Genomic DNA, 26,917 nt, shown 5'->3' with positions numbered 1-26,917 from the left:
GGTCACGTGGTAATATGGAGAGCTGTGCGCAATTTGCAACGAATTTGAGATGACAAGAAGCGAAAACGGAAGCAGCTCTCTTAGCATCCTCCTACATTTCTCAGCTCCGAGCGTACGCACGTAATGTCCTTATTACTCCGGACTCTGTACGCTACGGGTTCGTAGCTGCACCAGCGCGGCGGGGCAGGTGCGACCGGGCCGTGCCACCTGACTTTGGCGATAGGCGATAGGTGCAATTCAGAAAATCCGACCCCTGTATTCGCTCTACGGAGGCGTCCCAAATTCATCTACGTCAATCAGAAACCAACAAGAGAGGCCGTTTGTGCATCGACGGCATCAGCAGCAGCAGCAGCAGCAGTCCGTCGTCGCAACTCTTTCTGCCTTGCATTGGTATGGCCTTCAGGGCCAAGGACGTCGTTCTTGCAGGACTGGCCAGCTTTGTGGCCTGGGGCTATGCCACGCACTGGTTTCCGGCCATTCGGTTTGCGGGTCATGGCATCGTCGTGGGGGCGTTGCTGACGGGCGCCGGCCTGCTGGCCCTGGCGACGCTGACCGTACGAGGGCCTCTGTACGGGCCGGGCATAGCGGAGGCAGCAGCAGCAGAAACGACTGCGACCTCGACCTCAGCCTCGACCTCGACCTCCTCAAAAGCCGCAGCGATGGCAGCGATCCGGATTTCTCGACGGCCACGCGGCGTTGCGTTTGTCTCGCCCGAGCACTGGCCCGGCGAGGTGGCAGCGTTGCGTGCCCACAGCGACTACAGCCCGATACCACTGTACCCGCAGTCTCCAAGGGTCTCGGCAGCCCTCGACGAGCTGCTGGAGAACATCCTCCGAACCTACATCCGGTCCTGGTACGCCAGCATCGGACCCAGCGCCGTGTTCCCGAATGCGGTGGATGCGACGATCCGTGTGGCTCTTGGCAGCCTCCGCGACCGGCTGCTCGCGGTGGACGACGTGGTGGAAGTGCTCACAGGCCGATTGGTGCCGATCCTGACGGCGCATTTCCACGACTTCAACGAGGCCGAACGGGCAGTCCGTGGGCGCAAGCTCAACCGGTCAGTAACCGAGTCGGACGAGCTTGACCTCGCAATTGCGGCAAAGTACCGCGACAACCGCATCAGCCGCGGGGCTGTAGGCGGCGGTCTGCATCCGGCGGCCAGCCTCTCGTACTCGGACACCAACACGCGGCTCGTCCGCCAGGACTACCTGCGCCGGCTTGTGGCCAGCCGGCTGCTACCCCAGCTGCTGCCGGCCAGCTTCCTCGCCAGCCGTCCGGTTGCGGCACTCGTGCGCGAGATCGTCGCCTGCGCGGTGCTCTACCCCGTGATGCAGCTGCTGGCCGAACCGGACACGTGGAATCAGCTGATGGAGAACTACGGCCGCACCATGCTGCAGGACCGGTCGACCGTGCGAAAGCTGCGTGCCGCCCTCGACCAGCACGCCTCTCCGGTCCCGCGATCGAACCGGCCGACGACGGCGTTTCCCCGACTTGCCGTGGGCGACAGCGAGCGCCGGTTCGAGCGATTTGTGCGTTCGGTCCGCAAGGTCAACAACCTCTCGGATGCCCGACGTTTCCGCAGCGAGGTAGCCAGTCAGCTCAAGCGCGACCTGCAAAGCCAGCAGCTACAGCAGCTGCAGTACCTACAGCGGCAGCAGCTGGGGACAGCAGGCCCGGCAGCAGAGAGCCAGGATCAGGCTGTATACCTCCGGCGTCTGGACATGTGCAAGCGGCTGCTCGACCAGAAGGTACAGTACCTGGCAGCCGGTGGTGACCGACGCACGAACGGCAGCAGCGACATGTCGTCGAGCGGCGCCACAGGCATGGGCCAGGGTCCTGGGCCCATTGGCATCGGCTTGGGAGGCGGAGCAGCGACAAATCAAATGCCTGCGGTTTCGCGGCTGGAAATGGCCAGTCTTGGCGAGCTACTGCGGGACGCAGCAGGCATGTCGTACTTTATGGAGTACATGGACCGACAGCGGATGCTGCCTCTGGTGCAGTTTTGGCTGGTGGTGGACGGGTTCCGCAACCCGCTGGAGGACGAGGACGATGACGCGGATGGCGACGCGAACAACGAGCCACTGCCGTCGTCGCTGCCAGCATGGACAGACTCGGACCGGCTCGACCTGGCGCAGATCGACCAGGCGTACCTGGTGCGGCCAGAGCTGCACATCCCCGAGACGTCGCGCCGCGCAGTGCAGGTATTTCTCGAAGCGGGCACGGGCGCTACGCCGGCGCAGTACTACCGGGCACGACGGGCGATTCTGCAGTGCCAGACGACTGTGCTGGAGGAGATGAAGGCGAAGTACTTCCAGGGATTCAAGAGGTCAGACCTGTTCTACAAGTGTCTGGCAGCCGAGGAGGCGGCACAGACAAACAGCAGCAGCAGCATGTCGACGCCGTCGCCTGCGAGACCCGCATGGCCTGCCAAGCCGTCGAGGCCGGCGAGTCGCGCAGAGGAGCGAGCACCGACGCTGCCGACTTCTGTGGGCACAGCGTCACAAGCAGCCGTCAAGACGACCCCCACCAGCAGACTGCGGACAAAGCTGCAGCCGACGCGACGGGCAGAATCGTCGACGGACCTACGGGCTACAGCCACGACGGCGGCAGCAGCAGTGGCATCGAGCAACGGCAATGGCCATGGAATGGGTAACGGAAACGGCAACGACTTTCTCTTCGCCGGAGAGAGACATGGCAACCCGAGCGTGCGACGATCATTGGACGAGCGACGAACGCCGTCACCGTTGTTTGGCGACGACGACGACTTCTTCAGCAGTGCAGGTGGCAGCAATAACAGTCACAGTATCAACCATAATACTAATAACAACGAGCACGACGTCTTGGCCGATTCGGTGCAGAGCCTCGACCAGACGGAGGTGCCACACACAGAGGTGCTGGACACCAAAGTGGTGGAGGCAGTGGAGGAGGCCCTAACGAACATTATGGAGGACAGGCCACCAACAACGGCGGCAGATCTGAGAGCATCGCTGTTCGGCACGGACGATAGTGTTGGCGGTGGAGGTGGCGGTGGTGGTGGCGGCGGGTCTAGCATCTTCTCCGGTATGGACGGAGGGGAGAGCAGGGAGAGCCCACGCGGCTCAGTGGATCTGCAACGACGCAGCAGCCCGCCAGCTCCACGCAAGGAGACGGAGAAGCCGAGCATCGCGTCGCTGGGGCTAGTCAGCGCGGCATCGCGGATCGGAGTGTTTGAGGACGACGACCTTTTTGGCGACGAGGGCAAGTACCTGTCAGACGAGGAGGAAGACGGGGCGGAAGGAGGTGGTGGTGGTGGCAACGGTGGTGCACGCGAGGGTATGGAGAAGGGCAGCAAGGAGGAGGACGAGGAAACGGTGCACGAAGCGGCACCAGGCGACCTGGGGCTGGCAGAGGCGATCACGGCGCTGACAGACGACATTGAGCGGCTGGCAGCACAAGATGCGGTGGTGGACTCGCTGCTGCGAAAGGCGGAGCTGACGAACAACACGGCAGAGCTGCGGATCCTGCGCAAGTCCAAGTCGAGCCTGCAGCGGGAGATGCGGCGCAAAGAGCTGCAGCGACAGCAATACGTGGTGCAGGAGAGCGACAACAGCCTGTTCGGACGGGCGACGGTGCAGCTGACAACGATTCAGGTGGGCCACGACGAGGCTCACGGCGGCAAAGAGTACGCGCGATACGCGATCGAGGTGCAGCGAGCAGCAGGCGAGACGGTGCCGGCAGCAGTGTGGGCAGTGTGGCGACGGTACAGCGAGTTCTGGGCGCTGCACCAGCGACTGCGGGCGCGTTATCCATCAGTGCGGTCGTTGGACTTTCCGCGGCGCCGTGTGATCATGATGAAGCTGCAGGGCGATTTTCTGCAGAAGCGGCGGGCGGCCCTGGAGCGCTACTTGCGGGCGCTGCTGCTGCTGCCAGACGTCTGTCGGAGCCGCGATCTGCGAGCATTTCTGTCGCAGCGGGTGATTGGCCACGGTGGAGGTGGAAGAGGGGAAGGAGGAGGAGGAGGAGGAGGAGGGGGAGGGGGAGAGGATGGGGAGGGCAACAAAGACGTGATGTCGCGACTCTACGAATCGGTGGCCGACGGGGTGGAAGACATTCTGGGCAGCATTCCGGTGCTGGATCAGCTTTCGTTGGCAGGACAGAGCCTGATTGCAGCAGCGACGAGCCAGCTGCAGGGAGGAGGAGGAGGAACAGGAACAGGAGGAGAAAGATCTTCAGTGGCAACAGTGGGCGAGTCGGCCGAAGCAGCAGCCGAACTGGCCGCGTTCGAAGAGCAGACGGGCAGCAACAACAGCGGCAATAACGAGAACGAGGGCCAGACGCTGCTGGAAGCGGCTGAAGCGCCGCCGTTTGTCAAGCCGATCTGCGACATCTTTCTCGAAGTCTTTGAGCTGAACCGGGGCAACAACTGGCTCCGGGGTCGGGCAGTGGTGGTGGTGCTGCACCAGCTACTAGGCGGCACGATCGAGCGGAAGCTGCGCGAGAATGTGCGGCTGGCCGTACAGGAAGAAGACGCGCTGCTGCGGTATCTTGCCTTGGTTCAGGAAACGCTGTTTGGGGGAGCAGCCTCGCCTGGCCGCACGACGGCCCAGAAGACGCGCACACGCACAGAAGCCGGTCTGATGCTGGCCACACTGGTGCCTGACTTGGCCGGAAGCGTGGTCGGCCGGCTGAACGCACAGGCGGCCAGCCGACGCATCTTTGCCACGTTTAACAACAGTCGATTGAAGTGAGTTTTTTCTGTCTTTCTCTCTCTTTCTCTCTCTCTTTCTCTCTTTCTCTTTCTTTCTCTCTCTTTCTCTCTCTCTTTCTCTCTCTCTTCTCTCTTTCTCTCTTTCTTTCTCTTTCTTTCTCTCTCTTTCTCTCTCTCTCTCTCTTTCTCTCTCTCTTTCCCCCTCCCTCTCTCCTCCTGCTAACCTTCAGTGCCCACCTCGCCTTCACGCTACTCGACGAGATCGTGGACATTCTCTTTGGCGACCTCCGAGGCGTGGCCTGAGACGCTGCATGCTTCGGCTGGCCTCGTCATCGTCGCCTGTTTCAATATAATATCATCCAAGACAAGCCTGCGTTGCGTAATCGGTCTAGACCGTCGCTCTTGTCCTAGCCCGTGTCTCTGCCTAATCCGAGAATTGAATGCAGATTCTTGCCGACATCTTCCATGTGGACTCGTAGCAGCCGCCCTGCTGTGACCCACTGAATACACCCGTGTCCAATCAGACGCCCTGGATCGAGGTGTGGGTAAGTGATAGACACCATCAGCTGTGCTCGTAGCTGAGCGGCTAGCCCCATGCTGCTTCCCCGCCCCTAAAGAGCAGCGCATCACAGTTCCGTGCCCCCCTGCTAGGCGCCTGGATTATAGAAGGGGGGGGGGGCAGCTACACGCAGCAGCGGCCGTTGCTGGGATCGCCACTGCCACTTTTTTTTTTTTTTCGTTGTTTTGCCGGGTGGGGTTCCTCTTTTTTTTTTCATTATTATTTCGTATTAAATTTTTAGTCGTTAGCCTCTTTGGACGACTGACCGCCTGCCCGTTCTGCCCCATTGTCCCCATTCGCCCTCTTCTCCTCGCTTCTGCCCATTTTCGTCAGCTGCACGCCGCCTCTCCCAACTCCCATCTCCCAACCTGACCTTGTTCGGGCTCCTGTCCTTTCGTTTCCATCTCCATTTCTCTTTTCTTTTTTTTCTTCGCCTGCATACGCTCCTGTCGTCCGGTGGCTGGCGACATTGCTTCTGCCTTTCGCCTTTCCTGCTGCTCGGGTCGTCGTCGTCTTCCCCACGGCGTCTCTTGTTTGGCTTCGATCCAGCTCGCGATTCTCGAGCTAGCTGCTCGTCCTCGAGCTCCCCTGCCGCGATGTCGACCACGCCCGGCACCATCTCCAACACGCCGGCGCCGTCCCATCCGGCCAACGAGGTGTCCAACACCCGTCTGTACCTGGGCAATCTGCCACGAAATGGTAAGCTGGGATTCGGTGTTTTGGTGTTCTGGTGTTCTGCTGCCACCATTCACACTCAAAATCACATACTCACACTCCCAGTCACCCGATCGGACGTCGAGAGCCACTTCAACAAACATGGCACCGGCGAGATCCTCGACATCAAGCTCATGAACGGCTTCGGCTTCATCGAGTACCGCGACGCCATGGATGCCCGTGACGTCGTTCCCGCCTTCCACGGCTCCGACTTTATGGGCGAGCGCCTGACCGTGCAATTTGCGCGTGGACGTCGTGGCGAAGGTGGCGGACCCGGCGGCGGACCCGGTGGTGGTCTGGGCGGTGGTCCTAACCACGGCCCCGGCGGCGGCGGTCTCGGCCACGGTCCCTATGGCGGCGGCGGTGGTGGTGGTCCTGGTGGTGGTGGCTACAACAGCCACGATCGTCCGCCGCCGCGGCCTAGACGCACAGCCCATCGCATGGCCATCACGGGGCTGCCCAACGATACCAGCTGGCAGGTCGGTCGATCCATTCTCTTCCTCTCCTCTTCTTCGTCCTTGTCGTCTGTGTCCTCCAACCCCAACGTTCAACGTTCTTCCCTCGAGGATGGGCCAGCCTCTCTTGTCTCTCTCTCTTGTCGGCTCGTCTCTTGGATTGTCCTTTGCCCAACCAGATGCTGGAACGGCCGTCACCGTGAAATATGCTCCTCCGCTCCGTCGCCATCGCTGGCTCTCTCTTCGGTTTCTTCTCTCTATCGCTTCCCTGAAGGAGCTTGGTGAACTGGCCGGTTGCCTTTCCCCTGGTTGTTGGTATGCTGGTAATCCTGGTCCTGTACTGTCCTAGGCCGGTTTGAACAGCACTCTTCTTGTTTTGTGCCCCCCCCCCCCCCCTCCCCCCTTCCTGTCCTGTGTGAGAATGGCCTCTGGCCTGTGGCTACTGGAAAAGAATGTCTCCCTCTCTTTGACTGGCCAACCCACGTAGATATTCGGCCAGGACGTCCGCTCCTCTTCCGTCGAACACAAGGCACCAGCTCCACCTTCTCCAGGATAACCAACTTACACGGACTCTGGACTACAGGATCTCAAAGACTTTGCTCGTCGCTCCGGATTGGAAGTCGTCTTCTCCGAGACCAACCGGTTCGGTGATGGGTGGGTCTTCTCTCCTTCTCCCTCGTTGCTCTGTCATTTCTCGGCTCCCTGACAACGGCTTTAGGAGCGTCGAATTCGAGTCCGCCCAGGATCTGGCCACTGCTATTGAGAAGCTTGACAACACAGAATTCAGAGACAAGATCGTCACATGTTCCGTCGGCGTAAGTTTGGCCGTCTCCGATCTCTCGGCCTCGGCCTCGGTCTGCCTGCTGACAATGTACTCCCAGGTTTTCACGGATATGCCGCCTCGCGATGGCCGCGGACGCTCGCGATCGCCTCATCCGGGCCGTCGACCGTATGGCATGCCGCCTCGCGACGACTACGACCATCGCCGTGGCCCTCCGCCTCCGCCGCGTGGCTACAGCCCATCGCGTCGTGGCGAGGCTGCCTATCGCGAGAGCTACCGCGACCGCAGCCCTCCGCCGCGCCGGGAGTACTTTGACGACCGCATGCACTACCCGACATCGCCGCGTCGCGGCCCCGTCGAGGACTACCCGCCGCCGTCCCGCCGCTACGATGACCCCTACCGTCGCGAGTACCCCCCTAGCGATCCGTATGCGAACAACCGGGCTCCTTACGGCCGTCCACCGCCGCCCCGGGACTTCCCTCCCCGTGACGTGGGATACCCGCGTGAAGGAGGCTATTCGCGCGACTATGACCGGCGCTACTGGTAAACCGCGAGATTCCTTACCCTCCTGTTTCTGCACCTCTCCTCTTCCTTGCCTGTTTTTGTTGGCACCGCCTTGACCTGACGGTGTAGAATTGCCCTCAGAGACGGGTGAGCCTATGCTCGAGGACCCGATCGGCACATTCGGCAGGACATGCGTGGATTCTTTCTTCCTCTCCGACAAGTACTCCGTGCGGCCGTCAGAGGTCGCTGCACGGACATCTGGGACCAGCGGAACGGGAAAGGAAAGGGACGAGAGGAGGGAACGTCCAGGACAGAACACTCGACTCGGTCGAAACGCCAGCACCGCTGCGCCATTTCTTTATTGTCGTTTTGGAGAAACGGAACTACTGGCAGAAAGAGGATCGATGATAGGGATCCAACAATCCCCGGGACGCCACGGATCTATCTTGTTTTGCCCTTTGCTATGCTTTTCTTTGCTTTGCTTTTACTTTTACTTTACAGGCTGATCTATGTCATGACAAGACTATTTCTTTGCCTGCCACGTCGACGCCAAGTCGGAACGTAGAATGCTTCTCCTACAAGTCCAAGTCTTCGATATGATTGCATAAACAAGTAGACTTGGATGGTTGTAGATGTCTATTTTGCTTTATCTTTACGGCCGACGAGCGACCTAAGGCCCGGGGCCCATTACCTCGACACGATGGGCAAATGTTTCGTTCGAGTGGCGAGGACAGCTACTGTTCGGTAGTGGCGGTCTACCGTACGGGAGACAATGGACGAGAGATGGAGAGCATTTGCAGGAGAGCGGTTTTGGATCAGCGTTGTGTCGAAAGATGAGGCGAAGGAGTGCTGGCGTTGTCGATGATGTTTTTGACAATGCAGAGAATCGAAGGGGGGCTCTTATAAATTACACTTGATACTCGTAAAGGGATGTATATTTATAGCGGCATTCACCGTATGCAAACTCTGAGACAATAGAAATAGTAGCTTTAAAAGTTGTGCTACAAATCCACCGCGTTACTTCAGGCAATGCACCTGAGCAGAAACAGAGTACACATAATTGAGGCTATCTCCAACATTGTTAATGCCGTCTTTATAACTTCTAGGAACGTGTAAGTTTGGCAAGCGGGGTTAGTATACTGTACCCCGCTTTATATGGTGTGGGGTAAGTCATTGCTGTGGGAAGTGTACGAAGTATGTCCAGCGCATCTTCAAGATTGCTGTCTTGATCTCATGGGATTGTGTGGATGGTGGTCCGGATGTTCAGAGGTGTAATATCACGTAACAGTAAATATGTACGGATGACGTTTCTACGCCCAAGTATCTTACTTTTCGCATCTAGCTGTGGTATTACAAAAGAAGACGAACTTCAGACAACAATGTATTCAGAAGGACGGTCAATTCGTCAGCCTGAACAATGGCACACCTTTCCATGTGGCAGTCTGGGGTTGAGAGCAGAGACTAGGTCGGTCTGGACGGCGTGAACGAACATGAGGGCACAAAGCTTTTGCCGAGGCGTTTGGTGGTGGGTCCACTCGGTTGGCCGCGGTAAAACGAGCGACTCGCACCTGCGCTGTGCTCTTGTGCCGGACACCCTCCAAACAGCCGTCGCTTTGCGGTATTGAGCAGCCGAAAGAAACAGCAGTGCGCAACGCAGCTTCCCCAGGAAGAGCATCTCCGCAGCCTGAAAACCGAGCCCTAAAAGGTTCCCCCCCCAAAGTGAGGCTGTTCTCTGCCCTTCTTCTCTCCATTTCCCCTCTCTCTCACATCCGCCCTACCTGCTCACAGCCATGTACTCTGCCTCTCGCAGCCTCCGTCTTGCCTCTCGCGTGCTGCGCCCGCAGACCCGATCCGCTGCTGCCCTTGGCTCTGTGCTGCTGCAGACAGGTCCAGCTCTGACCGTCTCGAGCAGGTCGTCTGGTCCGTCCTCGCAAAAGGGCTTTGTGTCGTCGCGCCGCCCGTACTCATCGGCTCCCACGGCCAAGCCGACGATGGCCTACGACAAGGAGATTGACGACATTGCGTCGTACGTGAGCGACGTGACGATTGACTCGCCAGTAGCAGTGAGTTTTCTGCTTCGTTCTCTGTTTTGTTCTCTCTAACTCCCCAGATCGACACGGCCCGCTGGATCCTCCTGGACACGCTTGGCTGCGGCCTCGAGGCGCTGCAGTTCCCCGAATGCACCAAGCTGCTGGGCCCAGTGGTGGACGGCACGGTGGTGCCCAACGGGACACGAGTGCCGGGCACACATTACGTGTTGGACCCGGTCAACGGGGCGTTTAACATTGGGGCGATGATCCGCTGGCTGGACTACAACGACTGCTGGCTGGCGGCCGAATGGGGCCACCCGTCGGACAACCTGGGCGCGATTCTCGCGGTGGCCGACTGGATCAACCGGACGAACAAGCAGGCCGGCAGCACGGGCAAGAAGCTGGCGGGTGGACGGATCGTGACGGTCGGCGATGTGCTCGCGTACGCGACCAAGGCGCACGAGATCCAGGGCAACCTAGCCATCCTCAACTCGTTCAACAAGGTCGGCCTGGACCACGTGCTGCTGGTCAAGGTGGCCAGCGCGGCCGTGGTGGCAGACATGCTCGGTCTCGGCAAGGACGGGATTGCGGCCGCGGTCAGCCAGGCCTTTGTCGACGGCCAGAGCCTGCGGACGTACCGCCATGCTCCCAACACCATGTCGCGCAAGTCGTGGGCGGCCGGTGACGCGTGTCAGCGGGCTGTCGGACTGGCGCTGCGCGTGGCTGCCGGCGAGTCCGGCATCCCGACAGTGCTCACGGCCAAGACCTGGGGCTTTTATGATGTCCTCTTCGGCGGTCGTCCGTTCGCGTTCAATCGGCCGTACGGCAGCTACGTGATGGAGAACGTGCTCTTCAAGGTCTCGTATCCGGCTGAGTTCCACTCGCAGACAGCCGTCGAGGCGGCCGAGACGATTCATGCACAGCTCCAGGCGGCCGGCAAGACGACTGAGGACATTGAGACGGTCACGTGTCGGACCCACGAGGCCTGCATTCGCATCATCGACAAGCAGTTTGCGCCGCTCAACAACTTTGCCGACCGCGACCACTGCGTGCAGTACATGGCGGCCGTGATGCTCAAGTATGGCCGGCTGACGGCCAACGATTACCTCGACGCGTCCGAGGCGGCCACAAGTCCGGAGCTGGATGCCCTCCGGAAGAAGATCACGTGCGTCGAGGATCCCCAGTTCACGACCGACTACCACGACCCGGCCAAGCGGACGATCTCGAACGCGCTCACCGTCACGTTCAAGGATGGCTCCGCCCTGCCCGAGGTCGTGGTCGAAGCGCCGCTGGGCCACCCGCTGCGTCGCGAGGAGGCCAAGCCGGTCATCCTGGCCAAGTTCAAGCGCCATCTGGAGCCGCACTTTGCACCAGCCCGCGTCGAGGAGCTCGTCCGGCTGAGCACCGACGGCAGCCGCGTCGACAAGCTGCCGGTGGACGAGCTGCTGAACCTGTACGTGGTCGAGAAGAGCAAGTTTGTCAAGGAGAACCAGTGAGGTGGGCGATGCGTAGCGGATTGTCCAAATAAAATAAATAAAACACTCGAACACGTGATTGCATACCGTGACCCAATGATGCCGTTCCCATGATTCCGTTGGCTTCCCTCCATTACCAGCAACTCTTCTACGAGTACTCTCCCTCAATCCTCCTTGTTCGCGTCCAGGATCTCGCCGCCAAAGAGGCCGAAGAGGTAGTCGAGGAACCACATAAGCTTCCAGTACAGGCTAGCCTTGTCCCAGTCGAACACGCCGTCCTCGCGACGCGGGACCTGGTTGCCGATGATGGTTCCAGTCAGCCGATGCAACAACGGGACCTGTTTGAAGAGCGAGCGCATAGCCGACTCGCGCGGCAGCAGAGCCTGTTCAGGGGCCTTGAGCATGGCGCGTCGGGCGGTGGGAATGCGGCGACAGAACTCGCTCTCGGGAGGAGGAGGGCTGTTGTTCGTGTCCTTGCTGCTGTCCTTGTTCCTGTCCAGGTCCTTGTCCGAGTTGACGAGCTCGGCCTGGCCGACCCAACTGCCGGGAAAGTCGTTGGCGATGCTGCCGCTAGCCGTGCTGGACGGCGCAGCAGCCCGTCGAGCGGTTGAAGACGAGGTTGTGGAGAGGTCGCGGCCGTCGTCGTTGGTGACGGTGCCGGACTCGACAGTGTGGGAGGAGCCAGAGAGCGAGACGGGTGGGGGAAAGGAAAAGTGCTCGCCGCGGTCGTGGTCGGCATGGGCGCGATAGGCGCGGGCGCCGTCGACGAGAGCGTCAGGATCAGGCACGGCGACGTCGTCAGCCGGGGCCAAGACGAGGCCGCAGAACAGCTCAGCCGACACGAGGTAGCCGAGCACGCTCTGGGGCGAGGCATACAAGGCGGCCTCAGCTGCGGCAGCCGACTCAAACGTCACCTTGACCCAGTGCCGTCCGCTGGCGACCCGCTGCATCACGGCCTGTCGCTCGGCCGTCGTCAGGGCCGCCGTCCCGTTGGACGCCACCGTGGCCGCCGCACGCGCTGCCGCCTGTCGCAGTCCTCCGCCGCCTCGGAAGCCACGCCGGCTGCTGCCCACCGGCGGATCGCGTGGGTAGTCCTCGCAGATCCGCCCGGCAATCTGCTCGTATCGGTCCACGGCCGCGTACTGGTACTCGGGGCCGCGGTAACCGCGCAGAATCACCTCTGTCGGCTGGTTCGCGCGGTGCTGCGTCTTGCCGGCTGCTATCGTCGTCGTCGTCGCTACCGCCATCGCGTCCGACTCGTCCTCGTCAGCCCCGAGACTGCTGCTGCTCGCCTTTCGTGCGCCTAGACCGCTCGGCGCCTCTAGCTCCCCGTGGTGGTGGTGCTGCTGGTTCTGCTGATGCTGATGCTGCTGCTGCACCTCCATCTCCTGGTGCCGCTTCCACCCGCTAAACACCTCGTCTGCTGCCGTCGTCGTCGTCGTCATCGCCTTGGCTGCCGGCTGTGGCCGTCGTCCACTCGACGGCCCCGAACCCGCTTGGGGCCGCGTTCGCGTCCGCCCAAACGCGCCGTGGTTCGTCTGCCCTTGTCGCCGCAGCCGCGCGGATCGACGTCTGTCAAGCTGTCAGAAAGTGCTCCCATCTTGACACGTCCCCCCCCTTCTGATCGCCCGACTCTGCACTCACTCGTCTGTGGCCCCGACCACGGCAAACGGCCTCGTCACCCCGTCCTTTCCCGTGTATAGCTCGTCGTCCGGAACATTGTGCAGAACCAGCGGCGCCATCGTGCAGGATGGCAGGGCGATGCGCGCAGATAAAAAACGCGTGTTCGATGAAGCTCAGCTTTCGCTTCCGCCCTTTCACAAAAAAGTCTACGTCTCCTGGCAACAGCTGACGCATGGTCACGTGATCCATTATCTTATCGCAATATTTTGTTTCTGACTAACTGAGGGGTATGTACACATACTTCTGCCCACCAAGCTCACACGCCGTCTTGCTGGTACAGATACAGCCCTATCTCTCCAATGGCAGCGCAGAATGACCCACTCCAAGATCTACACGGCTTCCTGAAATCACTTTTTTTTCTTCGCATTTTTCACAGCCTGGAATTCCGCATCATTCTCCCAGCACCCCGCCACGCACTACGGAAGCGACTTCTTGCCCTCTCCTCTCCCGACAAGAACCTTTCCGGCACCGCCCAGACACACCAATGGCTTCGGAGGCGAAGTCTGCGCCTGCTGGCGTGCAGGTTGCACCGGAGAACCGCATGGCCATCGGCATCTCGTTTGGCAACTCCAACAGCTCCATCGCCTACACCTTTGATGACCGTGTCGAGGTGATCGCCAACGAGGACGGCGGTAAGTTCTGGTCGAGCCATTGAAGCAAGCGAGCCAGCCCGCTGACAGGCCGTGCACCACCACAGATCGTCAGATCCCCACCGTCCTGTCGTATGTCGACGGCGAAGAGTACTACGGCCAGCAGGCCAAAAACTTTCTCGTCCGCAACTCAAAGAACACGGTGGCCTTCTTCAAGGACCTGCTCGGCAAGGAGTATGTCTTTTCCCCTGCATGCATCACAACCGTCTCACGACGCTCCTGCTGACCAGCCGCCAGCTTTGCCGACATCGACCCGACGTACTGCCATGCTTCAGCCCATCCACAAGAAACCAGCGGCACGGTGACCTTTTCGATCGTGGACAAGGCTGCACCTGTGAGCAGCGAAGGGTCCGCCGAGAGTGAGGGGGTCAGCACGCCGGCTGCACCGTCCGTGGTATCCGTGTCCGACGTGACTACACGCTACCTCCGCCGTCTTGTCGGCTCGGCCACCGATTATCTCGGCCGCAAGGTCACGTCTGCCGTCATCACGCTGCCAACGAACGCCACCGAGATCCAGCGCCAGGCTGTCGTGCAGGCTGCCAACGCTGCCGGCCTCGAGGTGCTGCAGATCATCTCCGAGCCGGCTGCTGTCGCCGCAGCCTATCACGCCCGCATAGACGCTGAGGCTGCCTCGGGCATCGTTGCCGCTGACGCAGCCACATCCAAGGACAAGTTTATGGTCGTGCTCGATGTTGGTGGCACGCGCACCGATGCCGCTGTTGTCTCGTCCAGTGCCGGCATCACCACCGTCCTGGCCACCCTGCACGACTACGAATTCGTCGGCGCCGCCCTCGACAAGGTCCTGATCGACCACTTCCCCAAGGAGTTTGCCAAGCGCAACAAGGGCGTCGATCCGCGCGAAAACCCCCGCAGCTTGGCCAAGATGCGCCTCGAGGCTGAATCTGCTAAGAAGGCCCTTAGCCTGGGCTCCAACGCTTCCTTCAGCGTCGAGTCGCTCGCCGACGGCATCGACTTCACCAGCACCATCAACCGCATCCGCTACGAGACTCTTGCTCGGCCCGTCTTTGCCGGCATCGATCGTCTTGTGAGTGCCGTCGTCCACAAGGCCGGCCTCGACACTATCGACATTGACACCGTTCTGCTGTCCGGCGGCACTGCCCACACTCCCCGTCTCGCCGAGAATATGCGCGCCCTCTTCGCCGGCACCGCCACCATCGTCGCCCCCAGCACTGTTCCCTCCACCACGAACCCGTCTGAGCTGCAGGCCCGTGGTGCTGCCCTGCAGGCCAGCCTCATCTGCGACTTTGAGTCCGACGAGGTCGAGCAGAGCTCCCACCAGATGGTCCGCACCGTCCAGCACACTGCCCTGGCCGTCGGCGTCATCGCCGTGCCCCTGGCTCCGACTGCTGCTGCTGACGGCACCGCTGTGACCGAGGTCTTCACCCCCATCATCGCTGCCGAGTCTGCCGTCCCCATCCGCCGTGCCATCCTCGTGTCCGGCCCCAAGGAGGGCGGCGACGTCCTGCTGCGCTTTGCCGAGGGCAGCACCCACGTCCACCACATCCCCAAGGAGAAGAAGGCCAAGGCTGCCGACGACGACGATGACGACGACGACGACAGCGACGACGACAGCGACGACGACAGTGACGACGAAGACGAGGGCGAACGGAAAAAAGCTTGGAAGGCACAGGATCTCCTGGCTGAGGCTGCTCTTCGCGGCGTCGGCAAAAACGCCAAGATCGAGGTCGCCATCAGCATCCGCGCTGACTTCTCCGTCAGCTTCACTGCCAGAGAAGTCGGCGGCAAGGCCGCCATCCGCGGCTCTTTCTAGACTGTCCCGGCCACTCTTGGCTAAGTAGCAGGCGTGTGTCCGGTTTGGGATTTCTTTTTGGGTCAGACGCTTGGCAACTCCGTACGGGCCAACGTCCGGGATACGCTCGCATAGGGATAGACGACGCGGACGAAAACATGCGAGGACACTGGGCCGGCTCAATGCTAGATTTTCGTACATTTTGTTTTCTTAAACCAGACGAATTTAAGGGGGTAGATGTGTCGTTGCAGCCTGTATCCACTGGATAGAAATATGTCTCGTTCTTTTCATCCCCTTTTCTCCGGGGCGTATTGCGACGCTGCTGTAGGCGTAAGACATCCTATCCAAGCCTTTCACTTCAATCCATCTCACGCCACCGGAACGGGGGTGAGAGCTGCTACCGGTGCCGCCTCCTGGCCGGGGGCTGGCATAAACAGTGGGATGTAGGTCACCGCGAGCGCCATGACTGAGACGCCGGGACAGATTAGCGACAGCTACAGCTTCCCGCTCGACAGCCCTCACGAGAGATGCTCACATGACATTCCGACAGAGAAGATGCCCGGCGTGCTGCTGGACTTCCTCGACTCCTCGCTCTCGCCCAGCCAGTTGAGGACGCTGAACATGACAGAGCTCCTGCAAGGAAAAACAAGCGCCTGTTAGCAGGTGCGCGGAAAAGAAAACGCGCAAATGTCTGAGGACGCTTACCAGCCAATGTAGCGGTTGCGCGTCATCATGGCCGCCATTGGCATGATGGACGACATGGACGACGTCACATCAGCAGCGTCCGTTTTCGGGGCCGGTGCCTGGTAGGGAACAGCTGAGAAGACGGGGCGGGTCAGCAAATTGCGCGAACGCTGGAACATCGACAGATTGCGCACGGGGACCGCAGCATTGGCCTCCTACCCAGGTTCAGCCGGCGCTGATCTTTCTTTTCTTTCTTCGGGGCCATCGTGTCGGTGCGTGAGACGGGTCGGACAGGTCGGTGATGCTGTCGTTGGAGGTCAAAGGGCAATCGAAAGGAGATGTAGTCTTTTCGACCGAATTGTCCTTTCAGCTTGGCGCGTAGTCAGCTATGCCGAAATTGCATTAACCGAGTGATGACTAATCAAAGCAGCCTTCTACGGAGTACCAGGTTAGGCAATGCATTGCTAGACGGATAACATAAGTACAGCACTCAACCTCAAACGGTCCAACTCCAGCATTCAGGGGTACGAAAATAAGGTGTTGGCGCTACTCCGCCAATTTCCACCAATTAAGGACTTCTCCTTCAAAGTATAAGATACATACAGCATGTAATCCGAGTCGGCTCCAACTTCTTTTCCCCCATCCAATCCAGCTCGATTTGCCGTCTTCATCGGAAAGCTGAATTGACAGTGCTCGTTGTACTTTTATATTGATTTCTTCAATTTCTAGTAAGGCGTAACCCCTAAAAAAATTACTAAAAGCTATATACCGAAGTTTTTCAGCAACAGCAGCCAGTTTGCTCAGAAATAATATAGACTACTCTCCGTTTTAGTTCAATTGTTGGTTCTCTACCGCATAGTTAGGAAAAAAAATTCTGCTGCCAAATTAAAGCTGAGAGGCGGCAAAACGGTAATCCTGACGTAAAAAAAGCCTCTTGCAAACCTGACGAGAAATACACGATACACACGATACACAGTCAACCTCTCTGCTTCAATGCCGTTTTACCCCATAAACCAATAATTCAGACAGGTTCACCCAACTCGGCTAGCAGCATTAAGCGCCCTTTATTGTGCAACCCGACAGCACGTGACGGTTTGCAAAAGCAAGATCACCAGAATCGCAGAATTAAACATAACATGGCAAAAAAATAGTTTTCACGCCTTCAATTCTGCATCCACCCCCAAACAGTTGACCCCAAATGAATGAAATGAGTATTGATTAAAATAGTGGAAAATAGAAACCATACGTAACAAGCATAATAATCAATTACAATGTCCTTGCTCTCCTATCCGTTAACTCATTGTTCCAGACTTCAAGCCATATGCCGTATGGACAAGCATTCCCGCTGCACCAATGCCTCTAATATATGTGTAGGTGTGTGCATGTGCCACATGTAGCGTGTACAAAAAGGGAAAAAATAATAAACCGAAAAAATAAACCAAAGGCAAGAAGCCGGCCGCAACGACAAAGACACATGATGCTTTTTTCGCAGCGGTTCTTCTCGAAATGTGGTCTAGACGACCGTATTAATAGAACGAGCACGTTCTGAAATCGCACTTGTCGGAGTGGAAGAAAAGTGGTATGCAAAACTCCGGCGAGATTACCCTGTGATCTCCTCTGCTCATTTCTGCAACGCGTAGCCGTTTAAAACACGTAAGACATGAACGACATGACGAAGATCAGGACCGTGTAGGCCGTCGTGAACGTGTACTCCAGCTCGTACCACGCTGACTGGCCACCAAACGCAATCTTCTTGGGGGCCTTTGTCGGGTGCGCCACGCCAGTCTTCGGGTCCCGGTCCAGCAGCTCCTCGCGCTCAGGCATGGAGGGAGGGTCAATGGCATAGGCAATCGGCGTCCACATGGCGCTGCAGATAAAGACGAAAGTCAATGGAGGCCAGAAAGCATGCGTAACCAGACCGTGAAGCACAGGCTTGACACCCGAATACATGTAAAAGCACCGGTAGGTCGACATGGCCACGCCCACGAGCGTGACATACACGTATGTCATGTGGAACCAGGCCATGTAGCTGAACACGACGCCGAACACACGCCGGAACATGTTCTTGCGTGCCTTGGCGTCACGTTCGTTCAGTGCCGACGCAATGGAACCGGTAGGGGTAAAGGCCTGCGTCACGCCACCAAGCCACTTGGGCAGCATAAAGGACCGGATCAGACATAGCGCAATGTAGGGCGACATCCACAGCTGGTACCGGGAACCGCGCTGGCCAGTGTGGTAGCCAGCAGGAATGAACAGAACAAACTCGCAAAGACGGTTGGACATTGTCGTCGCGAAGCAAGCCCGCACCAGCCACCGCAGCTGGTTCTCGTTGGTGTACGCAACCAGCTGCTTACCCCAGATCAGGATGATGGGAATGGCAAACAGTGAAATCGTCAGGAGAATCGTGTAAAGCGAAAGGACCGCGTACAGGAAGCCAGAAAAGCGTTGAGCAAAGGTCATCTGCTTGATGGAGTCGCCCCACAGAAAAAACTTCAGCTTGAATGACGTGTCCACGGTACCGATAGCCCAACGGGTACGCTGCTTCAGATGACTGGCGAAATCGTCAGGGACAGTTCCGTACTGCAGGGGCTCGTGAATAAAGGCAGTCTTCCAGCCAGCGCCAAGCCTCTTCGTAGGGGTAGCGACATCCTCAGCCAGCGAGCCAAGAGGGAAGTTGCCAATCTCGTCCAGTGCCTCGCGGCGTGCGACGTAACCAGATCCAGTACACCAAGCAACGCCCATAGTGTCCTTGATAGGCTCAATAACGTGCACGAAGAAGTCCAAGCTCTGTGCCAACGGGTCGCACGGAGGGGTGTTGTAGAACAGCTGTGGCGGGCAAGCCAGGGCCATCTTAGGATCGGCAACTAGATGAGGGACGACAGCACGAAGCCACGAGCGTTCGGGAATCTGAACACTCTTGTTAGTGATTGCCGTTACAAACATTTCTACCTCGGGCAAGTGCAACGTACCATGTCGGCGTCCAGAGCTGCCATGTACTCGCCAGCACCGCCAGGGAAGTTGTGGACAGCATCGAGACCGTAGTTGAGGTTACCAGCCTTGAAATGATGGGGGACACCAGGAAACTTGGGACGGGCGATGTAGAACAGGTTCGGGTAGGTAGCCGACAGAGCCTCAGCAGCCTTGGCCAAGCTTTCAACCTTGCCGTCATCGAGAATAATAACCCGGAAGCGGTTCTTAGGGTAGTCCAGATCACATGCAGCACGAGCGGTATCCATAACGAGATCGTCGTCTTCCTTGCAGCACGTGACAAACACATCGACGGTCGGGACGTCATCGCCCATAAGCCGCAACTTGGGGCGGTTCCGCCGGCGAACAGACATGATGGTCCAGCCATTGTGCAGCAGAGATGGAATGGCGGTAGAGAGCTCAACAGCGATGAAAATCCAGGCGGCAACAAAGACAGCGCCGAAAGCGTTTTGCGCAGAGACGACGCAGTAGATGCGCAGAGCCAAATAGAGCAAGTAAAGTCCAGTGTTGAGGACTGTCATCATTGGCGTGAACTTGTAGAGAAAGCGGCGCCATCCCTTCCAGATATCGGCATCGTCACGGTCATGCAGACGGGCCACAGTACCAGGCACGACCCAGTCCTTCTCCAGGGTCGGCTCCGGCGTATGAGGAAGCAGTCCCGCAAGGGTGAGATGGCTCTGATTCTGTGATTTCCGTTCGAATGAGCGACCAAGTTAGGACAGGAGGGGGCTGTGAAGCACAGTACTTACGAGATTGGGGGGTGGTAGGCCGCGAGTCCATCACGGACGACACCGGGCGGTTGCGCTTGAGGTAGGCCAGGTCAGCAGCGCTGGCCTGACCGCTGTGTCGCAGTGACGGGCTGCTGGATCGGGAGCCAAAGGCGTCGTGGGATTCCGTCAGGAAGCCGTTTCCGGCACGCTGCTGGCCAGGCGCCCAGGCGGGCGAGGGGATGTAGTCGTCCGAGTTCACAGCCGTAGAGGACGTGTGTGCTGACTGATACACGGGAGTCTGCCGTGGAGAGGCTATAGGACGAGAGAAGTCGGTGTTGGAGCCCATAGCCCTTCTGTAGTCATTCTCTTGCTGGCTGTAGGGCGATGCAAGGGTCTCGTGCGGCTGGGAGTAGGGCTGCTCTGAGGGCTGCATCAGACCGTACTGATTCTGTTGATACGGCTGCTGGTAAGGCTGCTGCTGGTACGGTTGTTGCTGGTATGGCTGCTGATATTGGCCCTGCTCCTGCTGCTGGTAGCTGCGGTTGCCGAGAACGTCGAGCTCGACTTGGTGCTCTGCGTTTCGAGGCGAGTGGCCGTTGCCGTCTAGGCCGGTGTAATCGTGGGACTGCATCCCGTCGCTTTTCTATCGACGGACAAAACGAAGGGCTGGTAATAAGGCCGACTGTGTGCCAAAGGGCCCGCCCGGAACCGCTGGAATTGCGAGGTGAAGTATGATTAAAGGGCGGGGGGGTGGAAGCGACCGTGGGTAATAGTGCAAACGACAGTGAAGAGAGGGACAGGGAGAGCCGGATGATCCGCGTGGTCCCAGCCTCGACCTCTTATCGCGAGAGGATGGAGCGTTGCAAACGAGTGAAAAGCGAGGGTGGAAAGATATAATTGGGAGGAAGCAGAATTGGCAGATGCAGCAAAACAAAGAGCGAGCGAACGAATGGAACAGTCAGCAGTTGGAAGGAGGAATGAAAGAGAGAAGTTTGAGGAAGGAGCACACCATTTGGGCGAAATCACAAAGGGCACAGCTATGTACGCAGAAGTACGAGCGAGACGGAGGATACGACACGCTAAGCAGCCACACGCCCCCAGCCCCACCCCTTTATCTACGAGCAATGCCGTCCTATTGCAGGACGTCGACAGACCGAGTGTTACATCCTTAGTGGGAGCCTCTTTTTCTTCTTCCGTCCATTGTTTTTTCTTGCTAGCCCTTTTTTGCCCTTCCCAGCCCAGTTGGCGGCCCGGCTATATTTTATTTTTATTTTTATTTTTGCGTTTGGATGTTTTTTCTTTGCCCTTTCCCCTGGCCTCTCCGGCGCGATCGGTTCAGCATGCCAGCTACACTAATTAGACGCCGGACCAGTTGGGTGGCGTATCCTTGTCTTAATTCCACTCCGTATTGTGACAAGAGTACCCATCTGGGTACGGAGTACATGCCACCTCGTATGCAGTCCGTCATGCACGGTTAGTCCGGCTCAGGCACACGGACCCTGGGGGGCCACACCTATCGCGACGTCTCAAAATACATATTACCATACCGGTCATATGTGAGCAAAGTAAACTTGATCTCCGTTAGCCTTTCCTCGTCTTCGCCGTGAGGCCCACCACCGCAAATCACCGCCACAGCCCACCAAAGCCCCATTCGATCCGATGTTGCCGCACTTGCGGTACTATTCGTATAGGCGTACGCGGACAAGAAGGCCGTAGACGACACAACAAGACACGGCAAGGGCCCCCTCCCTCCGTTTTGGACAAACGACCTACTGCGGTAGCATGCGGGAAAATAGGGGAATGCAAAATCTTGCAATGGCAACTGTGGAACTGCCCCTATTCTTAGTCTCAGACTACGCTTGATCAGCACAGTGCACTGCACTCTAGGGCCCTACTATGTACCTATCGTACTCGTAGTACAGCTGAAAACGCGCGCCGGCGGACGCCCGCCTGGCATCGCAGCTACAGCGATCTAGCTGCGCCCGCCCCCGTTTCATTCCCGACTCGAACGTCTCCCTGGTTCTCGGCATTTTTTTTCCTGTTTGGTTTTCTTCATTAGCCATTTTTTGTCCGCCTGCGCTTTTACGGTCGCTGTTTTTCTGTTCTTTTCCTTCGCTTCCCTAACCTCCCCAGCCGCCTGCTGGCTCTTTGGACGTTTTCCTGTCGCAGTGGAGTCACGCCTGGAATGAAGGCTCGCTCGCTCGCTCGGCCCTGATTGCGGAGTACTTGGCCGCTACAGGCGCTCGTATCCAAACTCTCGTATCCTGTGACGTCTTACCCAAGTCGTCGATCATGTGACATTGCGCCTCGTATCAACTAGTACGAATACTCGTGTTCGCAGCCCGCTGACAGGGGCCCCTGTGCATTGGTGGGGTCCTCCCGTTCCCTGGTCCTCCCTGCTGTCGCCTAACTGGCTCATCACGTCTCTTGCCGATAACAAAGGGCAATCAGCCAGCGACGCGCCACCTCATCTCCCTGCATCACAAATCGTCGATGCTCGGCATAACATCCCCCCTGCCTCCATTTCCTTCCTTATCTAGCGAGCGTGACGCCCGGCCATTCAGGATCATTCTCTTTGATACCGTGTGCAACACGACAGTCATACTTTCCAGAAAGTACGGAGTAAGGCCTGAGAACGATCAACCGGGGCACACAAAAAAATCCTAGAAAGGGGAAAACGGAAGAAAGCAGGACAAAAGAAAAAAGGAAAAATAGGAAAAAGAAGGAAAAAGGAAAGAGGAATCCCGACCAATCGCACCACGGCACTCCCGTTCGAACAGTCCTAGTCGTAGTCTCCTTCGGATACGGAGTAGAGTTGCCGTTTAGCACTCATCTGCTACTATTTTCCCCTGGCCTTTTTTCCCCCCCATCCTCTCGTTTTTGATCTTGCCGTTCCCGACTACACTCTTTCTGCCCATTCGTTAATTCTCTCGTTTACATCTACGCACTCTCAACCGCGTTTACTTTCTCTTTTTCCCATCGCCATCTCCGTTCGAGCTTTCGACCTCGTCAACATGGGCATCCTCGGTTTCCACTTCGCGGTCAATTTCATCATGTTGGCCATACCAATAGGCATTACCCTCGGTATCCTTTTCGGCATCGATGCGCACCGTTCGGCTGTCGGTGAATCGCCGATTTACTCGCCTGCAGCGTCTTCTGGCAGCGGCAGCAGCGGCGGCGGCACCTCTGATGGCGGCGGCGCTTCGGACAACGACATCAAGACGAAGACGTACTGTGACAAGTCTCGCGGCATCACGCCTATTACCAAGGGACAGCAATACACTCGTCAGTGGCCTTCCCGTTGCCTTCTGTGCAGCCTTCTCGTGAAGCCTATGGAGGGCCTGCTTACTAAGCAATCCTCGGGACGACACGAGTTCTCGGCCCATCCCCCGTATAGCTAGTCGTGTGACCGTGTTCGCTAACCTATGTATCTCCTGTTCAGTGAATCCTAACCAGTGGGGATGGAACGCAACTGAGGGTGGTGGCCTCTGTATGAATGTAAGTGGCGGAACGGTGTCCACTCGGCGAGGCGTCTTTGCACATCTTCGTCATCCTTGTCCTTTTATCCCCACCATCCTACCTGTGGCGGAACACGCAATCCGGCTGCGGCGAATGGGCGGGACGGACCAGCAAGCCAGCCTCTGTCCGGATTTCCCTGCTGACACGCCCGAATAGGTCACCACATACGATAACAGCACCTACTCAACGAAGACTGCTGCGCCAGGCTGGAGCATCACTTGGGGGTATCCCGTGGGCCCTGAAAGCCAGCCTGTGCATGCTTTCCCGAACATCAAGGTGGATGGCGGTGTCTTCCCTGCTACCATCCAGACCCTGGCTCAGATCGACTTCGCCGTCGAGTGGACTTACGGCCTCGGCAACGACTCAGCCACCACGACTGAAGTGTCGGCCCTGGTAGCCGAAAGCGTCAATACCAACGTCGCCGTCGATATGTTCTTTGACAGCAACAAGGAAAGCTCTAGCGACAGCTCGCTTGCTAAGTATGAGGTCATGGTGTGGTTCGCGGACATTGGATTGGCCACCCAGGCAATCGGCCTAAAAAACGGCACTATCGCTACGGAGGTTGTGAACGGCACGACGTTTGAGCTATACGCGGGCTCGAACAGCCTGAGCCAGCGGGTGCTGACGTGGGTTGCGGCGGAAACGACAGAGACGTTCACCGGCGACCTGCTTCCGCTTGTTACGTCGCTCTTCACGCTGAGCACCACCAGCGCTGACGACAACCCGAGTGAGACGGACTATCTGGGCTACTTTGCTTTCGGGTCCGAAACCTACAACTCACCCACGGAATTTGGTACGTTCTCAGTACCGAGCATGTCCGTGAATGTGACGACAAGCTCTTAGAACGTCTAGCATCCAGCGTTTTAATTTTTGTGTAGTGCATTTTATTTTGTGTTCCCTGCCTTGTTCTCTCGAATAGACAGATGGGGAAATGTTTGGTGTACAGCAACTGGATAAGGTGGGGTCTTCGCTTCTCGTGGATCTTTGGATACTAGACACGTTGGAAAGGCGGCATATGGACAACCGGCGTTTGGCTTTGCATTTTCCACCGTTAATTGGGGTTACACGGCTATCACGAGTGCACCTAATATTCTAGATCATATTAATGAATGGTATTTTAAATCAGGAACACGCGTGAGCGTGGGGTGGTGTTGAGAGCTGACAGTGTCTCTAAGCGGCAAGTTGTCTCGTCTTGGAATCCGTCTGTTCAGGCAGCGCGGCCGGTTGGCTGTAGACGCACGTTGTACGCCAGTGATTTCTGGCGGGCTGATCAGCGTCTTATTGCGTGCGTGGCTACGGCCACGAAGCCGGGATTGACGTGCCTCGTTGCGGCTTCTAGGAGTCCCCGTACGCAGGCTTCTGAGCCTGATTGGAGGATCTGGTATGTGGCTTGGGACTGGACAATTAGGATTGGACAGCTCGGATTGGACAGCCGGGCTCTTGCTTGCTGCGCCCTTAGGTATCGCCCGGCCCAAGTCGTGGCCGTTGGGTTGCAGTTGCGCGTATTGTTGCTGTACTCGCACACACCTGCAACGACAGACATAGACACTTTTGTAAATGCTAACGACGGCATGCAGGCGAGAAAACAATGCGCAAAAGAGGAACCCCCCATTTGTTCCGGCAAGACTGTGCCGTGTAGATCGTTCGTTGATCGTTCGTTGATCGTCGACGACAAAGGAAGGGAGAGCTTTGTTCACGGCTGCACCGGGCTTTTGATGGCCCAGGGTCTCGGCGTGGAGTAAGCCACCAGCTGCAGCAGAGAGCCAGAGATTAGAATGTTCCGGTCGAAACAAAGGCTGTGCCGACGGTTGCTCATGGCTACCGGTGATGGTTAGGTTACTATCCCAGGATGTTTACCACGCAAGACGAGCTGAGGGGACAGCTTTTCTGTGGAACACCGACGAGGGTGTGGGGGAAAGATGAGAAGGGGGAAAGGGAGGAGATCAGGCAAAAAGGGGGTGTGCATGCCTTGATCTTTTGATCCATCTAGCCCAAGGCAAATTCCGAGACCCTTCTCCCTTTCGAGTACGGAGTACCTTGCAAATGGTGGCTAAGCTGCCTAAAGCGGCCGCCCGTCGCACGGGAGCGAGACCTGCGCCAGACGGCCTGCGAGCACGGCGGCGAGAACTCGTTACATCCGTGCGGTGTTGCTTTGGACCACGGATGCAGGACGTCGTAATCAGAGCACTGCCCGGCTTATTCGTTTTTCGCCAGAAGCGGGGCCGTGTACTTTTGGCGCCGGTACCTGCAGCAGCGGACACGACTTGCCTGCTGGAAGGTACTCCGTACTCCGTACCACTATGTATCTTCTCGGCCGGACGCGCACAGTGATTAAATGTATGCGCACTGTTCGACCATCTCTTTCTCCTGTGTCTTTGGTGCCACGGCATCTGGCCTTTTTTTCTTTCTTTTTCCCAAACTAACGTTCTTTCATCTGCGGGCAGCCGCTGCCCGTCTCCGAGACGAAGCCAAATAAGCCTGTAAGGCTGTTCTGTGCTCTGTGCTCCCTCCCTTTCCATGGTTTCCTGGCGCCTGGGACGTGGGTGCAAACTGTAGCTGGACCATCTTAGATTGTCGGTGACGGTGCGCACATACATAGGAAGATGGTAAAAGAAAGGAAGACACGCATGGGAAGTGAGATAAGATATCTTACTACGGGGCGTAAGTATCTTGGCAAGAGCATAACGGAGCCCTTGCGACGCGAAGCAATAACGGAGGGCTTCAGATGCGATAAATCCCAGACGTGGAAAACAGCGCGCATCTGGGTGTGGGGGAAGGCGCTTCTGTGTCATACATTGGCAAGCAACGCGGTGGTGGGGCGTGCTCACAAGACGGAAGGAACGCCAAGAGGCGCAAGGAGAGAGGCTATGTGGATTGTCTATCGTGGCAGGATGATGCAAACAGGCAACCGTTGTCCGGGTGATGGCCGATCCAGTTGCAAATCGCTCAGAAGCGCCGCCCGTGTATTACGTCGTACGTCCGTACTATGTACAAACAGAGTAGTTCCACAGCGTGTCGGTGTGAAGATCGGCGCCCCTCCCATTGATCCGCTCCGTAAACTGTCATCTAAGCGATGCCGCATTTTGGGACTTCTCGCTGACTGACCCGATCCGGCGGTTTCTGGGACAAGACCACGGACTTGGCCATCAGCATGCCACGTCTCACTTTCAGCCAGCCGTATCATTCCGGACATCACAGATGGGGGGCCGCAGGATCTGTGACGGCCAATTAGACCAGATTATCGTGAATCCAATGACAACAAGGCAGGAGACAGATGTCTTCATGTTAGCAGGGTAAAATGAGGATAGAGATATGTCGTCTAGGTTGTCAAGGCAAAAAGTCGACAAGGTCATGGCACAGAATTTGTGGCCACCCAAGAAGAGATATGATGGCTCACACAGCGTGACCACCCTGGATCATGACCTGGGCCTACAAGCTCTCCCGACCTGTCGAGACTAGTTGTACGAAACATCCCACATGATCAGAAGTCTTATTAGGCCCAGGGTCAAGTGCAGCTGTGTGCCGTGCTTGGGTCGTTGTGTAATGTGATATGTAGCTCCGAGAGGCCAGCCAGACGTACGGGAAGAGCTATTCAGATAGGCCTGAAAGAGAAAGTCTTGACAGCAACTCGTTTTAGAATGGATATAATGATTTTAAACCAGTTTCACCAAACCTTAGCCGGACTTCCTGGACGATGTCGGGATTGA

General features: G+C 57.8%; 8 protein-coding genes across 8 annotated transcripts; 5 read left to right on the top strand and 3 right to left on the bottom strand.

Moving 5' to 3' along the window:
- Nucleotides 1-392: 392 nt before the first annotated feature.
- Nucleotides 393-4,990, top strand: CMQ_8256 (intermediate filament protein; the record flags this gene model as incomplete). The annotated part of the gene is made up of 2 exons (XM_014315797.1): nt 393-4,723; nt 4,918-4,990. 2 exons carry the CDS (start codon nt 393-395, stop codon nt 4,988-4,990), a joined length of 4,404 nt encoding a protein of 1,467 aa, XP_014171272.1.
- An 852-nt stretch (nt 4,991-5,842) lies between these two features.
- Nucleotides 5,843-7,743, top strand: CMQ_8237 (pre-RNA splicing factor; the record flags this gene model as incomplete). The annotated part of the gene is made up of 4 exons (XM_014315778.1): nt 5,843-5,945; nt 6,027-6,439; nt 6,999-7,069; nt 7,134-7,743. The coding sequence occupies 4 exons, from the start codon at nt 5,843-5,845 to the stop codon at nt 7,741-7,743; spliced, it is 1,197 nt and encodes a 398-aa protein (XP_014171253.1).
- Nucleotides 7,744-9,490: 1,747 nt separating this feature from the next.
- On the top strand, nt 9,491-11,226 carry CMQ_8300 (2-methylcitrate dehydratase; the record flags this gene model as incomplete). Its single annotated transcript, XM_014315841.1, has 2 exons — nt 9,491-9,763; nt 9,811-11,226. 2 exons carry the CDS (start codon nt 9,491-9,493, stop codon nt 11,224-11,226), a joined length of 1,689 nt encoding a protein of 562 aa, XP_014171316.1.
- A 143-nt stretch (nt 11,227-11,369) lies between these two features.
- Nucleotides 11,370-12,947, bottom strand: CMQ_8118 (uncharacterized protein; the record flags this gene model as incomplete). Its single annotated transcript, XM_014315659.1, has 2 exons — nt 11,370-12,777; nt 12,850-12,947. 2 exons carry the CDS (start codon nt 12,945-12,947, stop codon nt 11,370-11,372), a joined length of 1,506 nt encoding a protein of 501 aa, XP_014171134.1.
- A 425-nt stretch (nt 12,948-13,372) lies between these two features.
- On the top strand, nt 13,373-15,330 carry CMQ_8081 (hsp70 chaperone; the record flags this gene model as incomplete). The annotated part of the gene is made up of 3 exons (XM_014315622.1): nt 13,373-13,520; nt 13,586-13,712; nt 13,776-15,330. 3 exons carry the CDS (start codon nt 13,373-13,375, stop codon nt 15,328-15,330), a joined length of 1,830 nt encoding a protein of 609 aa, XP_014171097.1.
- A 347-nt stretch (nt 15,331-15,677) lies between these two features.
- CMQ_8048 (uncharacterized protein) lies at nt 15,678-16,258 on the bottom strand (the record flags this gene model as incomplete). The annotated part of the gene is made up of 4 exons (XM_014315589.1): nt 15,678-15,775; nt 15,845-15,942; nt 16,015-16,126; nt 16,213-16,258. 4 exons carry the CDS (start codon nt 16,256-16,258, stop codon nt 15,678-15,680), a joined length of 354 nt encoding a protein of 117 aa, XP_014171064.1.
- A 1,379-nt stretch (nt 16,259-17,637) lies between these two features.
- On the bottom strand, nt 17,638-20,037 carry CMQ_8285 (glycosyl transferase, family 2; the record flags this gene model as incomplete). The annotated part of the gene is made up of 3 exons (XM_014315826.1): nt 17,638-18,900; nt 18,963-19,664; nt 19,765-20,037. 3 exons carry the CDS (start codon nt 20,035-20,037, stop codon nt 17,638-17,640), a joined length of 2,238 nt encoding a protein of 745 aa, XP_014171301.1.
- A 2,668-nt stretch (nt 20,038-22,705) lies between these two features.
- Nucleotides 22,706-24,053, top strand: CMQ_8103 (xyloglucan-specific endoglucanase; the record flags this gene model as incomplete). Its single annotated transcript, XM_014315644.1, has 3 exons — nt 22,706-22,976; nt 23,134-23,189; nt 23,367-24,053. The coding sequence occupies 3 exons, from the start codon at nt 22,706-22,708 to the stop codon at nt 24,051-24,053; spliced, it is 1,014 nt and encodes a 337-aa protein (XP_014171119.1).
- Between the last annotated feature and the right edge of the window lie 2,864 nt (nt 24,054-26,917).

Source organism: Grosmannia clavigera (genome assembly GCF_000143105.1).
Source record: "Grosmannia clavigera kw1407 unplaced genomic scaffold GCSC_161, whole genome shotgun sequence".
Taxonomy (NCBI): Eukaryota; Fungi; Ascomycota; class Sordariomycetes; order Ophiostomatales; family Ophiostomataceae; genus Leptographium; species Leptographium clavigerum.
Note: the sequence above shows the minus strand (reverse complement) of the source record. Positions and strands in the feature narration are given on the sequence as shown.